Source organism: Macaca mulatta, chromosome 14 (assembly GCF_049350105.2).
Source record: "Macaca mulatta isolate MMU2019108-1 chromosome 14, T2T-MMU8v2.0, whole genome shotgun sequence".
Lineage (NCBI taxonomy): Eukaryota > Metazoa > Chordata > Mammalia > Primates > Cercopithecidae > Macaca > Macaca mulatta.
This window is the reverse complement of record NC_133419.1, coordinates 20982279-20995635: the sequence shown is the minus strand read 5'-3', so window position 1 is coordinate 20995635 and position 13357 is coordinate 20982279. Positions and strand designations below refer to the sequence as shown.

At 53.7% G+C, this 13357-nt stretch overlaps 1 protein-coding gene across 6 annotated transcripts in view; it reads left to right on the top strand.

Moving 5' to 3' along the window:
* Positions 1-13357, top strand: part of CD82 (CD82 molecule) — a 55890-nt gene that overhangs the window by 34005 nt on the left and 8528 nt on the right. For all 6 annotated transcript variants that reach the window (XM_077963081.1, XM_002799571.4, XM_028833496.2 and 3 more), the window contains 3 exons: positions 1698-1770; positions 6618-6742; positions 6914-6988. In XM_077963081.1, coding sequence (XP_077819207.1) covers positions 6641-6742; positions 6914-6988 — 177 coding nt within the window. In that variant the 5' untranslated portion in view covers positions 1698-1770; positions 6618-6640. The remainder of the gene's footprint in view (positions 1-1697; positions 1771-6617; positions 6743-6913; positions 6989-13357) is intronic.

Here is a 13357-nt window from a genome sequence, read left to right as displayed (position 1 = left end):
GCATGCCTGTAATCCCAGCTACTCAAGAGGCTGAGGCAGGAGAATCACTTGAACCCGGGAGGCGGAGGTTGCAGTGAGCTGAGATCGCGCCATTGCACTCCAGCCTGGGCAAAAAGAGCGAAACTCCATCTCAATAAATAAATAAATAAATAAAGGATTGCTGCAAAATATTATTTCTCTTGATTCCTGAGTTTTTGATGCTCCCTCATGTGTTATACCTGAGGCAGGTGCCTTGTGCCTTGGGCCGGTCCTGGCTCTGGTCTTTCATAATGATAGAATGAGACTGATAGAGACCCTGCACCCAGGCCAGCCCCAGGCTCAGGGCTCTAAGGCAGCTGCTGGCCTCAGACCTGAGATTATGGGATGATGGCTGAGGTGGGAACCCAGGGCTGGTGATACAGGTGGGAGTTTCAAGATGAGTCATCCACCAGGTGGGTCCCGTCCAGGCCCCCATTAATGGCCAGCCTTGTGGACTGACACAGGGCCACCCCCACCTCCAAAGGGAACCTGCACCTTTGCCCAGATGGCAGGCACTTGCCCAGTCTTCGCCAGCTTTGTGGGATGGTGGATCTTGGCTGGGACTCCACCTGGGGACATGAGCTCAGCCCTGGTAGATGGGAGAGAGACAGGGAATCCCTGGGCTTGGGATCCTTTTTTGTAACCCCTCATTCATTTTTTCTTTTATGGGGGGGCAGAAGGAGGGGGTCTTGCCCTGTCACCCAGGCTGGAGTGCCGTGTCATGAACACAGTTCACTGCAGCCTTGACTTCCCTAGGGTCAAGTGATCCTCTCTCCTCAGCTTCCCCAGTAGCTGGGACTACAGGCTAGCACCACCACATTGGCTAATTTTTAAAATTTTTTGTAGAGTCGAGGTCTCATTGTGTTACCCAGGCTGGTCTCAAACTCCTGGGCTCAAGTGATCCTCCTGCCTGGGCCTCACAAAGTGTTGGGATTACAGGCGTGAGCCACCACGCCTGACCTTCATTTTCCTTTCTAGTCCTGCATTTGCAGTTTGGTTCATGAGCTCGTTCATTCCCCCAGCTGCTTAGCACCCAGTGCTATAGAGCTGCTGAGGATACAGAGCTGTCTCCAACCAGCCCTGCCCTCAGGGAGCTCTCAGTCTAACCAGATAAACTAACACAGCAGTTAGACCCAGTGGGAATGACTAAGAAGGGCCGGACAGTGGTTGCAGCAGAATGGGGGCACCTGAGTTTGCCTGAGGGGGTCAGAGAAGGCTCCTGTGGCAGGTGGCCCCATTGTTCAGACCTGGGGATGAGTTGGGCTTTGATGTTCAAGTCCACGGAGGGTCTTCCTTAGAGCTTTTCTTTTTTGGGAAGCTCCTAGGCCCTGAACTGGGTGGAGTGGGGGGGATGAGCTGAGAAAAGGGCCAGGAGATGTGGCAGGAAGGGCGCCCCTGGCAGGAGGCTGCACCAGGAGGCTCGGCTGAATCACACATGGTGGAGCAGGGCAAGATGGGAGGTAGGAGGGATTCCCTGCCCAGGGTCCTGGTGTCTGGCTTGCTGCGGTGTGGGACCTGAGGCCATCTGGACATCCCTGGGCTGGAGAAGGGTAGAGGTGGTACCCTCTGTGGCCCCCTGCCCTGCCCACTCTGACTTGGGTTGCAGGGACAGCTGGCGGGGGAGGGCTCTCACCCCATCTTGGCTTGGCTCCCCATTAACGGCTCCATTCTCCTTCCAGATCCTGGGCGCAGTGATTCTGGGCTTCGGGGTGTGGATCCTGGCCGACAAGAGCAGTTTCATCTCTGTCCTGCGTAAGAACCCCTCAGCTTCCCCAGAACCAGGCTCACTGGAGAAGGGAGGGCCAGGGCGCAGGCACAGCTGTTCCCATCGGTGCTTCGGCTTCAATGCCTGTTGCTTTTCCCGCTGACCTCAGGGATGTAGCCAAGTCCTGCTGCCGACCACTGCCCATGGCTCTTCTCTGCAAGGGTTTCCAAAAGGAATTTTCTCTTCTTCCCCAAACAAAGCTGCTGTTGTCTGGGGGAACACTGGAGATGAGGGAGGCTTGTTTTCTCTTCCTGGCCCCTTTCCTTGGCCCTGACCTTAGGAAAGCCTCTTATATTCTCTGTTCCTTCACTTGCCCATCCAGCAGAATGTAGACAACAGTCCCTCCCATTTCATAGAGATGTAAGAAAGATAGTCGGGGGCTGATGAAGCACCTGCTGTGAGTGGTGCTTCGCTATGAGCCCGGCAGCAGCTCGGTGGGTCAGGTGTGTGCACGGATGAGGAAGGTTCCAGGCACAGTCACCAATTATCATGCTCCTCATGTGCCAAGCAGTTTGTACCGATAAACTGTCTTAATCCCACCACAGCCCTGTGAGGTAGATACGTTTCTATTCCCGCCTTACCAATGAAGAAACAGAGGCTCAGAGAGGTTAAGTCCCTTGCTGAAGTTCACACAGCTTCTAAATGGTGGGTGTGGGACTCGAACTCCAAGAGCTTTGGTCCTAAATGCAGCACAGGGCAGGGTGAGCCACAGTGTGGAAACCCCTTCTCTCACTCTTTAGAGGCAGAAGAAAAGAGGCCCAAGGCACTTCTACAGGAATAAGAGCCCTTCCGTGCCTGCTCAGCCTCCTCCAGGAAGCCGTCAGGGCCTGCTGCGCTGACCTCTCAGGGGCTCCCTGTGGTGGAAGGGAGGTACAGCAGAAGCCCCCAGGGGACAGCCGTGCCACTCCCCTCGCTGAGTGCGGCCTTGGCTCACTTCTCCCAGCAGCTGCCCAAGGCAGCTGGTTTGGAATGTGGCCCGTGACAGCTGCTTGATTTACATAAAGCGGAACCTGGCTAGGATGTGATGATGGAGAGGCCACATCTGTCCCCCCAGCCCCAGGGGCTAGGCCTCCTCTCCAGGAGATGGAAAGCAAGGATGATCCACACTCTAGCCACATCTGATGCACCCCGGGGCTCTCAGTCTTACCCCCTTTCACCCTCCATTCTGGGGTTAAGGTGGGTGGGCGACCCATGCCCCCCACACTCTCCTGGCCTGTGTGACACACCCTCCTTGGCCCCATGAGGCCAACTGTCTACTTCCTGAGTCATGGCCCAACCCAGCAGGCTCTGCACCCCAGGGCAAAGTCTAGAGGCCCAGCCTGCCCACCCACATTTCTGCCCTCTGCGCCCTGCCCCACGGCTGGTGCAGTGGGGGTGAGCTTGCTGGGTGGGGAGAGCTTCCTGCTGCGGCTCTGGCCTCCTCCCTGTTCGGGTCTGACAATCTCAAGCTGGCCAGATCTTAAAGGTCTACTGTCTGCAGTAGAGGGTGCATTTTACAAATGCTTCAGCCCGAGCCCCACCCGCCCCGAGGGACCTGACGGTCAGTGTGCGTGGGAGCCTGAGCGCTGGTGTTCTCTAAAAAGTTCCCCAGGTGGATTCCCCAGGCAGCCAGGGTTCAGAAACACTGATCCTCTAGCCGGGTCACTAGGCACTGGTGTAAACTGAGGCCAGAGGTGGGGAAAATGACTTGCTAAGAGTCACGGAGCAGCTGAGGGGCAGAACTGGGGATAGCTCTTTCCCTGCCGAGTTGAATCCCTGCTCTGAGTTCATGGGGCTGGGCGTTCCTATCCTCATTTTACAGAGGAGGAAACTGAAGCACAGAGAGGCGTCGTAACTTGCACACAGCAAGCAGGTAGGGGAGCTGGCTGCAGATGAGGTAGCCTGGCTTCCGGGCCCGTGCCTTGAACCCCTGGACCACATGGCTCTGCAGCCACATGCCACTGGTTAGTACCTTAGTAAGAGGAAGCACTCTGCAGTGAAGAGCAGACTCGAGCCTGACTGCTGGGGTTTGATTCGCGGCTGTGCTGTCCACTAGCTGTGTGACCCTCAGCACATTGCTTCACCTCTCTGTGCCTCCTCACCTATAAAATGAGGATCGTAGTAGAGTGCACTTTCTGTGGTTATTGTGAGAAAATTAAATGAGCCTCTCGTTTTTATCTGAAAAGAGTTTAGGACAGGCACCAGTGAAAAACCCTACATACGTGATGGTTAGCTACATTTTATAATACAATTTAATCCTTTTGCCATCTTCAAGTAGCAGGCTTTAGACCCATTTTACAGAGAAAGAAATAGAAAATGGCTTGCCAGGGTCAGAGCGTGTTGGCAGCAGAGCTGGGATTAGAATCTACTTTTCTTGATCCCTCGTCCCTTTCTGTTTGGGCCACCTCCTTTCTACCTTCCTGGTCCCTTCTAGGCCCAGGAAGACTAAAAGGTGTTTTGTTTTGTTTTGTTTTTGCCATGCCCTGTGGATGGCCTACCCCGGAACATACCGTCACCTACTTCCTAAGTCAGCTTGCTCAGATGTGGGGTAGGCCTGGGATCCTGGGGGGACAGGGAAAGGCATCAGTGAAATGTTCTGAGATACGGAGACCTCGCAGTTCGTCTGGTCTCCCAGGGAAAGGATCTGAGTTGGGGTCTCAGCCCTGGGCCTTGCCTGCCAGGCAGCTTACAGCCTGCTAGCCTCTCTGAGCCTCGGGGTCCTTGCAGACAAATCAGGATGTGAGTACAGCCGCAGAGGGCGGTTGGTGAAATTAGGCAGGATGCTTTGGATAAAGGGCCTTGTTTGGGGCTGGCACACAGTGGCTGTCTGGGCAGTGCCGGTTTCTTTTTTCTGGGAGTAGTCACTGGGAGAAATTGTTGGAAGCCAAACCCAGGAAGTTTAGGCAAAGTGGAATTGACAGCCTCTCCCTGCGCACGCTGGTGGCTGGGGCTCAGTGCCAGGAGGTCCCCACACTCACCCTGAGGAAGGTGGGGGGCTCCTGTGAGGAACTGGGTGGAGGAAGCCTGAGAGCAGGGTGGGCTGGCCAGAGCTCTTCCTGAGCTCCAGAACATTCTGTCTGTAATCAGGAAGCGGAGCTGAATCCCACAGACTCCCTCCCATCCTCCAGCTTGATCGTTATTCCTTAAGGGCAATAACGCCTGTTGGGGACCAAGGTGGGGACCTCAGCCTCTCCAGGATCCCCAGGGAGTCATGGCCAGCCCCAGGCCTGTATTCTCCCTGCTGATGGTCAAGGGGTTGGTCCTGGCTGTGCCTCAGTGCTTAGGGGCGCAGGTTAAAAACGCAGGTCCTTGGCCTTCTGCTGGGAGCATCTTGGTCGGGTTGTAACGGACGCAAGCATCTGCATCCCTAAGAGGCTCCTCTGATCCACACTGCTCTCCAGCCTTCTGGAGATGCCAGCATCTTCACCCTCCAGGTGTGTCCTCTGCTGGGGGTACAGCGTACCCATGCTGGTGAGCTAGAGATGACATGAGCTTTACCCTGTGTGATGGGTTGGGTGTCTTAGGAAATGTTGGCCAAGTGCCCCTGCTGGATTCCTGACCTCCGCCTCCCGGAATGGGCCTGTCCACAGGTGACTCTAAAGAAGGTCTTAGCCATCAGGCCCATTCCTGCACCTCCGAAGCGTCATTTCCTCCCGGGCTCCTTTCTTGCTCTCACTGGTCCATTCTCTCGCCTTCTTTCCAATCTTCAAATACACCCAGCTCCTCCTTCCTCAGGCCTTTGCACCTGCTGTGCCCCCTTCCTGGAATGCTTTTCCCACAGATCTTTGCTTGGCTGACTTCTTCATTCACGTCTTGGCTCAAATGTCACTGGCTCAGGCTGGCCTTCCTCGACCCATTCCGACCCTCTCCCCGACTGGCAGTTCTCTGCAATGAGTCAGCTTTGGTATCTTCATGGCGACCAACACAACCAGAAAACCTGTACTGTGTACTTTTTGTCTCCACTCCCCACCCCCAAATGTCAGACCTTGTTAGTCACTCTTCTGCATCCCCAGCAACTGGCACGGTGCCTGGCATGAAGTGGGCACCCAGTAAACATTTGTTGGCTGAATGAACATGCATCACACCTGTAGCAATACATGTGCCCTGTGCATGAGCGGAAAGGGTGTGGCATTGGAGGTTTGCATATTTTCAAATTCCAGCTCAGGCCCTTGCCTATGCGCCTTTCTGAGCCTCAGTTTTCTCATCTGTGAAAGGGCCCTGCTAGTGCCTGCCAGGCAGGGTGATGTCAGAATTGGAGACGGCGTGTAGAAACCCCCTAAGGCGCAGTGAGTGGGCAAGAAAGGCTGGTGTTTGTTATTATATGGACAAGAAGGAAGGCGGGTTAAAAATCAGCTTACAATCTTAACGTCCGTGGCCCCTGGAGAAGGAGCCAGCCCCTTGTCTGTCAATTCCGCAGATCCTCACTGTGCCCAGCACCTCACTGCCAGAGGCGCTGTTCGAGCTGAGGGTTTCCTGGGAATACAGCGAAGCTTCTGCCCTCATGCACCTCAGGTCCTTGGTGGAGGGGGAGAGCAGACAATGAGCAAGAAGAATCAGTGAAATGTAGTCTGTTCAATCCTGAGAAGCGTTACGAAGAAAATAATAAAGCCGGGAAGGGGCTTAGGCTGGATGAGGGTGCGGATTGCAAGTTTACTGGGGGAGGGACACAGGTGGGAATGGGGGTGAGCTGGTTCCCTGTTGGGCAGTGAGAAGCCAGCAGGGGAATGCAGCTGACCCCAACACCCTGGCTCCAAAGAGGGGATCGGGCAGCAGACCTGGGCGGTTAGGCCAGGTGTTCATACCTGCTGGGCCCACTGATTTTGTACTTAGTGAGTGTGCTTCTTCTTCCCCCTAGAAACCTCCTCCAGCTCGCTCAGGATGGGGGCCTACGTCTTCATCGGCGTGGGGGCAGTCACCATGCTCATGGGCTTCCTGGGCTGCATTGGTGCCGTCAATGAGGTCCGCTGTCTGCTGGGGCTGGTGAGTACGGATCCCTCCGCAGCTGATGCCCATTTCCTCTCATCCAGCCGAGTGCAGCCTGAGCACGTAGCTGGCCGTAACGCCGGGTGGAGAGCGTCTCCCGAGGCATGCGGGCTGGGTGCACCTGGTCGGGGACCCACAGCTGACTTTGTGCCTGCTCTGTGTCCCCAGTACTTTGCCTTCCTGCTCCTGATCCTCATTGCCCAGGTGACGGCTGGGGCCCTCTTCTACTTCAACATGGGCAAGGTAAGCCCCTCTCTCCCTTCCCCCTCACTGGGCTGGACCAGCCATGTGGGGGGTTGACCTTGAGTGTGGGGGATGGACATGGAGCCCCCCCAGTTGTCACAGACAGACTCAGTAGGTGTCAGGGACGGCCTTCTGGACACTATTCTTTGTGATCAAATGGGGGAGTGTTAGAGGAGAAGGCAGCAGGTGTGGGCAGTGCCTGCTGGGCCTGGATCTCAGCCTGACCACACTGCTTTCTAGCTGTGTGGCCTTGGGCAAGCTGCTTGCGTCTATGTGTCTGTTCCACCATCTGTAAAATGGAAACAGTAAGAAAACTGAACTCTCTGAGTGGTTACAAAGATTATTCGAGATTATCTGAGTGAAACACATAACACATGGCACCATAAGTACTCAATAAATGTCATTCTTGTTATTATGAAGATACTTTAGCAACTATTCAATCCATGCCACTCACCCACAAATGAGGTTTAGAAGGAGACTGTTAATAAAAACATCAGTCTTGTGTCCGAGGGGAGATGTTCAGCTTTCAGAAACAGAATATCAGACTTACGGCGGCTTAAACTTGAAGGACATCTGTGGTTGACTTGCCCGGAAGTCTGGTTTCGAAGCTCAGAGGCCGTGGTTCTGGCTGTTCAGCATCCTCACTGGGATGACTTTCCTGCATTATGAAACTTACCTCGTCGTTCCAAGATGGCTGCCACAGCACCAGGCACGGCGTCTGTGCTGCTGTGGCTGGAAGATGGGGAAGTGGGCAGTGCCAGACATTGCCATCCCTTTTATCAGAAAAGCAAGCCCTGGTTGGGCGCAATGGCTCATGACTATAATCCCAACACTTAGGGAGGCAGAGGTGGGAGGATTGCTTTGAGACCAGCCTGGGCAACATGGTGAGACCCCATCTCTACAAACAAATGTTTTAAAATGCTAGGCATGGTGATGTGCACATGTGGTCCCCGCTACTTGAGGCCAGGAGGTTGAGGCTACAGTGAGCCATGAAACAGAGCCTGGGGCAATAGAGTGAGACCCTGTCTGAAAAACAAAACAAAACCCTCCAACAGACTTCCCCAGACTGGGTTACAAAGTCACCCCTGGTTGTAAAGGAGGCTGAGAATGTGAGTATCAAACTTTCAGACTCTTAAAGACAGAGGCACAAGAGAGAAAGGAGCCAAGAATGGCTGTTGGGTGAGCCAGTTAATTGTGAGTCACAGTTATTGTGTAAGAAGCACCTACTGTGTGCACGTGGCATCTTCTAGAAGCTTTCCATACATCATCTTGTCCTCACAATGGCTCTGCAGGGTTTTATGTTGACAGATGGAGAAGCAGATACTCTGAGATGAAGAGCAATAACAACATTGATAACAGTGGCTCTAACCCCCACCATCCCTCCAGTTGAGTTCATGCACAGTATATACCAAGTACAGTGTTGACCACGTGACAGTCCTCTCACTGATCCTCACTAGACCCTCTCAAGGTCATGGGAGAATCTCCGTCCTGCAGATGAAGAAGTAAGGTCAGCCTAGGCTCCCTGACTCCGATTCCTGAGTTCACTTGTCCCCAGACCCTGCTGCACGTGGCCTGTGGCCTAGCAGACCCTTGGGGTCCCTGCTTCCAGTGCCACCAGTTCTTGTCCACCAGTGAGGGTGGCAGAGCCGGCAGCCAGTTGGGCTCCTGCACGTCACCACTTGAAGGTCAAGTTGCCTGAGATCCCTCTTGGAAGGTAACTGAGAAAACACTATACCAACATCAACATCAGCAACGAACACTTAATAGAACTTAGAACTTAATAGAACTTCAACAAGACAAGATACTGTTGGTAACTAAGGGCTAACTTGGGCACTGAGCTTCCTGGCAGTCAAGGCAAAAGTGGAAAATAGTGGATTGTGTAGATGAAAAGCAGCTTGTTTGGCTATGAGGCAGGAAGCCAGCAGTTAAGGGAGGGAAATTCCTTTCCCAGAAAAATGGTTGTGGGGTCAGGTCTTCATTTTTGCCCTATGGCACTGGAGCTTCTTTAGTACCCAGTTAGTGATATAAACAGGGTGGATTAGAATCAGGCCCCAGTGAGCCAGCTTCTATGACTCAGAAGCTGGTCGCCTCTACAGGGATCTCGTGCAGTCTGTGTGATTCACCATCTCTCAGTAATAAAGATGGCACCCACCGCGTTGGCACCAACCACATGCCAGGAGCTGAGCTAGAAAAGTGAGCTGAAATACACGTTTCAAATTTACAAACATTTTCCATTTGAAGAAACTGAGACCCAGGAAAGCAAAGTGACTTTCGGCCACTGACACACGCAGCTTTGGTGCATCAGAGCGGGGATTTCCATCCTGCTCCCTCGGAGTCCGAGGCCCATGCCTCCCTGTACACCGTGCTGCCCTCCCGTGGGCTGTTAACTCTGCTTGGCTGATGATGATGAGCTTAGACTCACAGGTGTCCTGTCAGTCCCAGAACAGGACTTGTTTCGAGATTTGGGTTTCCCAACCCCAGCCAGGCTCTGTGCATTGCACGACCGCCCCCATCTTCCCCTCCAGAGTCCACACCCCCTAGTCGCAGCCTGCCTCACCTTCGTCCACCACCACCTTTTCTGGAAGGCAGGGGGACATTTTCTGGCTTTGCTGAAGAAGTTCTGATGCCACTGTATTGCCCAAGTTGGAATGAACGATTTCTTTCTTCTTTCCCAACGCGTCGTAAATCTCAGTGGAAGACTAAACATACTTTTGATGGTGTTTATTCTGGCAGACAAGGCTCGGCATGGGGGTGGGACTTGCCTGAACCTAAGGAAGAAAGGCCTTTTGAAAGGAGATAGGGCTCCTGTGCAGGTGGGTGGGAGCGACTCTGCTGTGGTCTCCAGGGCTGCCCTCCGTCCTTCCTGCCCCTGCCACCCGCAGCCACTGTTCTTAGGGCAGCGATGGGGAGGTTGGGGACCTTGGCATGGCATGTCACCTCTGGAGCCTTGGGTTCTGCTTCTATAAATTGAGAATAAACCTGCCTCTCCCTGCCCTAGCACCCAGGCTGGAGTGAACACAGACTGTGATACTTCTATGAACATGCAGAGTGGTATCCAAGGGTCTCGACTATGGAACCACTGCTCTGACATTCTGGGCATGCTACTCAGCCTCCCTGTGCCTCAGTTTCCTCATTTGTCAAACTAGTAACAATATAGGCCCGCTCACTGTCCCTTCTCTGCAATTCTGAAATCCAGAAAAGCACTTTGAAAACCAAAAGTAGGCTGGGAGCGGTGGCTCACACCTGTAATCCCAGCACTTTGGGAGACCGAGGCGGGCGGATCACGAGGTCAAGAGATCAAGACCATCCTGGCTAACACGGTGAAACCCCGTCTCTACTAAAAATACAAAAAATTAGCCGGACACGGTGGTGGGCACCTGTAGTCCCAGCTACTCAGGAGGCTGAGGCAGGAGAATGGCGTGAACCCGGGAGGCGGAGCTTGCAGTGAGCCGAGATCGCGCCACTGCACTCCAGCCTGGGAGACAGAGCAAGACTCCGTCTCAAAAAAAAGAAAAAAGAAAAAAGAAAACCAAAAGTAGCATTTGCAACTGATTTGATGGCAAAATTGAACCTGAACAGAAGCAAGGCTGTGTATGGGCTTTGCCTGCCCCATTAGGGCATCCCTGGGGAAATAGAAATGGGAGTCATTGCAGGCTGCTACCCCAGCCCCCACTGGCGGGTGTGATCTGTCCCCCCAGGCCCTTTCTAAAACCTGATCCTGTCTGGAGCCGGAGCCCCCAGGGGCTGCCTCGCAGCACTTGAGAGATGAAGAGCCCTAACATACGAGAAGGATGTCGTGCGGCGCCCAGCCGGAGGCCGATGTTGCTGGCATCGTTGCCAGTGTTTATTATTATTGCTGCCATTATTCACTTCATGAGGGCCTGGTAAGGGCTCAATAGGTGGCAGCTGTTCCTGCTGCCCTCGTTGTCAGCAGAGCAAGGGCTGTGGGAACCAGGATTTGGGCGTGGCACTAAGATCCTCATCTGCTTGTTTATCCAGCCTCTGGTGAGCAGAGCCCAACTCTGGGATTCAGGGGCCCTGTGTTTTAGTGTGGGCTCTGTCGCTGATTGCTGTGTGGCTTTGGAAAAGTTACCCAGCCCCTCTGATCCACAGGCGAGCTCTTGGGCCATGCCCAGTGCAGGCAATCAGGGATTCTGACTTGTTCTCTCTAGACAGTGGGGGTGGGAGGGGTGAGAAGGAAGCAGATGCAGTTTGCCCTTTCCTGTGGTGTGCGGGAGCTGAGCTGGATGCACTTGGCTGGCCCTACCTGTGCCAGGGAGGCCCCTGAGGCTCTGAGAGCTATCAGGCTTAAGGAGAAGACATTGGAGGGGAAGGGGCTCACTTGGCCTGGCTGGGAGCCAGAGGTGGGGGCTGTGACAGTGGCAGTGGCTGGTCAGACAGCTCCCCAGAGATGTTGGTCAGGGGAACTGTGATTTCCTTCTCGTCCTCCTCGCTCTCACCCTGAAAGCTCCAAATTGCTGGTGCGCATATACTCTCATGTGTGAGACGCAGGTGGCGAGACAGGTTCCTAGGGGACAGTGTGGTTCTCTGTGAGCTGTCTGCTTGCTGAATTAGAACTTCCTGATTCTCAGGCTTGGGGTTCTCTTGTGATGGGGCAGAGGGAGGAAGGGCAGCTGGAGCTGGGGACAGGGAGAGGTGACCTTTCTCTTCCCTGTTGAGAAGGGAATGGAGGAGTCCAGGCCGTTCCTCTGGAAAAGGATTATGGAAAGACACTTGGGCTAGAATCTCTGAAGCACATGCTGGCCACTGGCTCCGAATTCTGGGGTAGCTAGTTACGGGGCTTGCAGCTGGACTTGCAGGAAAGATACAGGTGGTCACAAAGACTAAATGCTCCCACCACCCCCTTTATGGCCAAGGGCCCTCATTTCCTATCAGGGTACTGGGATGCAGCTTCTGAGCTGGTGTATCTGTATTCTAGCAAAGCATTTGCCAGCATCTCCTGTGGGAAACCTGGAGAGGACAGGAAGATGTGGGTCCAATTCATGCATTGGTACCTCATTATAAGGGGTGATTTCACACCTTAAAGAGCATGGTGAGAGGTCTGCACAGCACCCCAACAGGTGGGCACAGAAGCCTGAAAAGTTACCCTGGAGATGTAGTCTGGTCTCAAGTATCTCGATGAGATGTGTCCTTCAAGAGAGGGATTTGATTTATTCCTGTGGTCCCAGCTGGGACTTAGGTAGCTGGGAGAGGAGGAGGATGTGAACTAATACAGGTGGGTAGAAGTCATTTGAGCAGAACTTAAATTGTATCAAGAGCCTCCCAACTCCGCAACATGCTCTCGTGTGAGTTACTGAGTTCCCCATCACAGGGAGCATTTAAGCAGAGCCTAGAAAAGCGTGACTCTTACATTTGGATGATTTTCTGGATTCAAAGGTCTCTCCTAATTCTGACTGTGAAAATTCACACTAAAAGGGGAGGTCAAAGCGCAGCATTTGGGTGGGACGTGAGTAGAGCCACGCAGAGGACAGCAGGGTCACGGGGAGGCGGCGGGCAGCTTGCCGAGGCTAAGATCCTGGGGCCCTGGAGCTGCACAGATCAAGATCTGGTCATGTCTCCGCTGCTTTCTATCTGTGTGATCTTGGGAAGTTGCTCCAATTCTGAGCCTCACTTTTCTCTTCTGAGAAATGGGGAGGAGGGAGACAGGGAAGACAAGGCTGGCTTCCTCGGCATTCAACCTATGCAATCGCACAGGATGCTCTGCTGTTGCTGTATTGAAATTCTTTTTTTTTTTTTTCTTTTTGAGATAGAGTCTCGCTCTGTTGCCCAGGCTGGAGTTCTTAGCCCACTGCAACCTTCACTTTCTGGGCTCAGGTGATCCTCCTGCTTCAGCCTCCCGAGTAGCTGGGACTACAGGCACGTACCACCATGCCCAGCTAATTTTTGTGTTTTTAGTAGAGATGCAGTTTCACCATGTTGGCCAGGCTGGTCTCAAACTCCTGACCTCAAGTGATCTGCTCATCTCAACGTCCCAAAGTGTTGGGATTACAGGTGTGAGCCACCACGCCCGGCTGAAATTCTTAATAATTTTTAAACGAGGGGCTCTCCATTTTCACTTTGCACTAGGTGTAAATTATGCAGCTGACCCTGGGCAGGACTCTTTATGGCATGTGACAGTGACTCAACTGAAAGTGGCTAGAGCCAGCAGAAGGCTCAGCTGTATCCAGGTTCCCAAAGGCTGCTGCTGTCCCTCTCCACCCTTCAGCCCTGCCCTCCTCTGTTGGCTCCCTTCTCGGGCAGGCTGTCCCCCGTGGAGCCTGAGGGTAGCCCAGGTCCTCATCCTACCACATGGATGGAAAGAGGGCTAGGTGTGTGAGCGTGGATCTCAAGCCCATCTCTGAACCACTC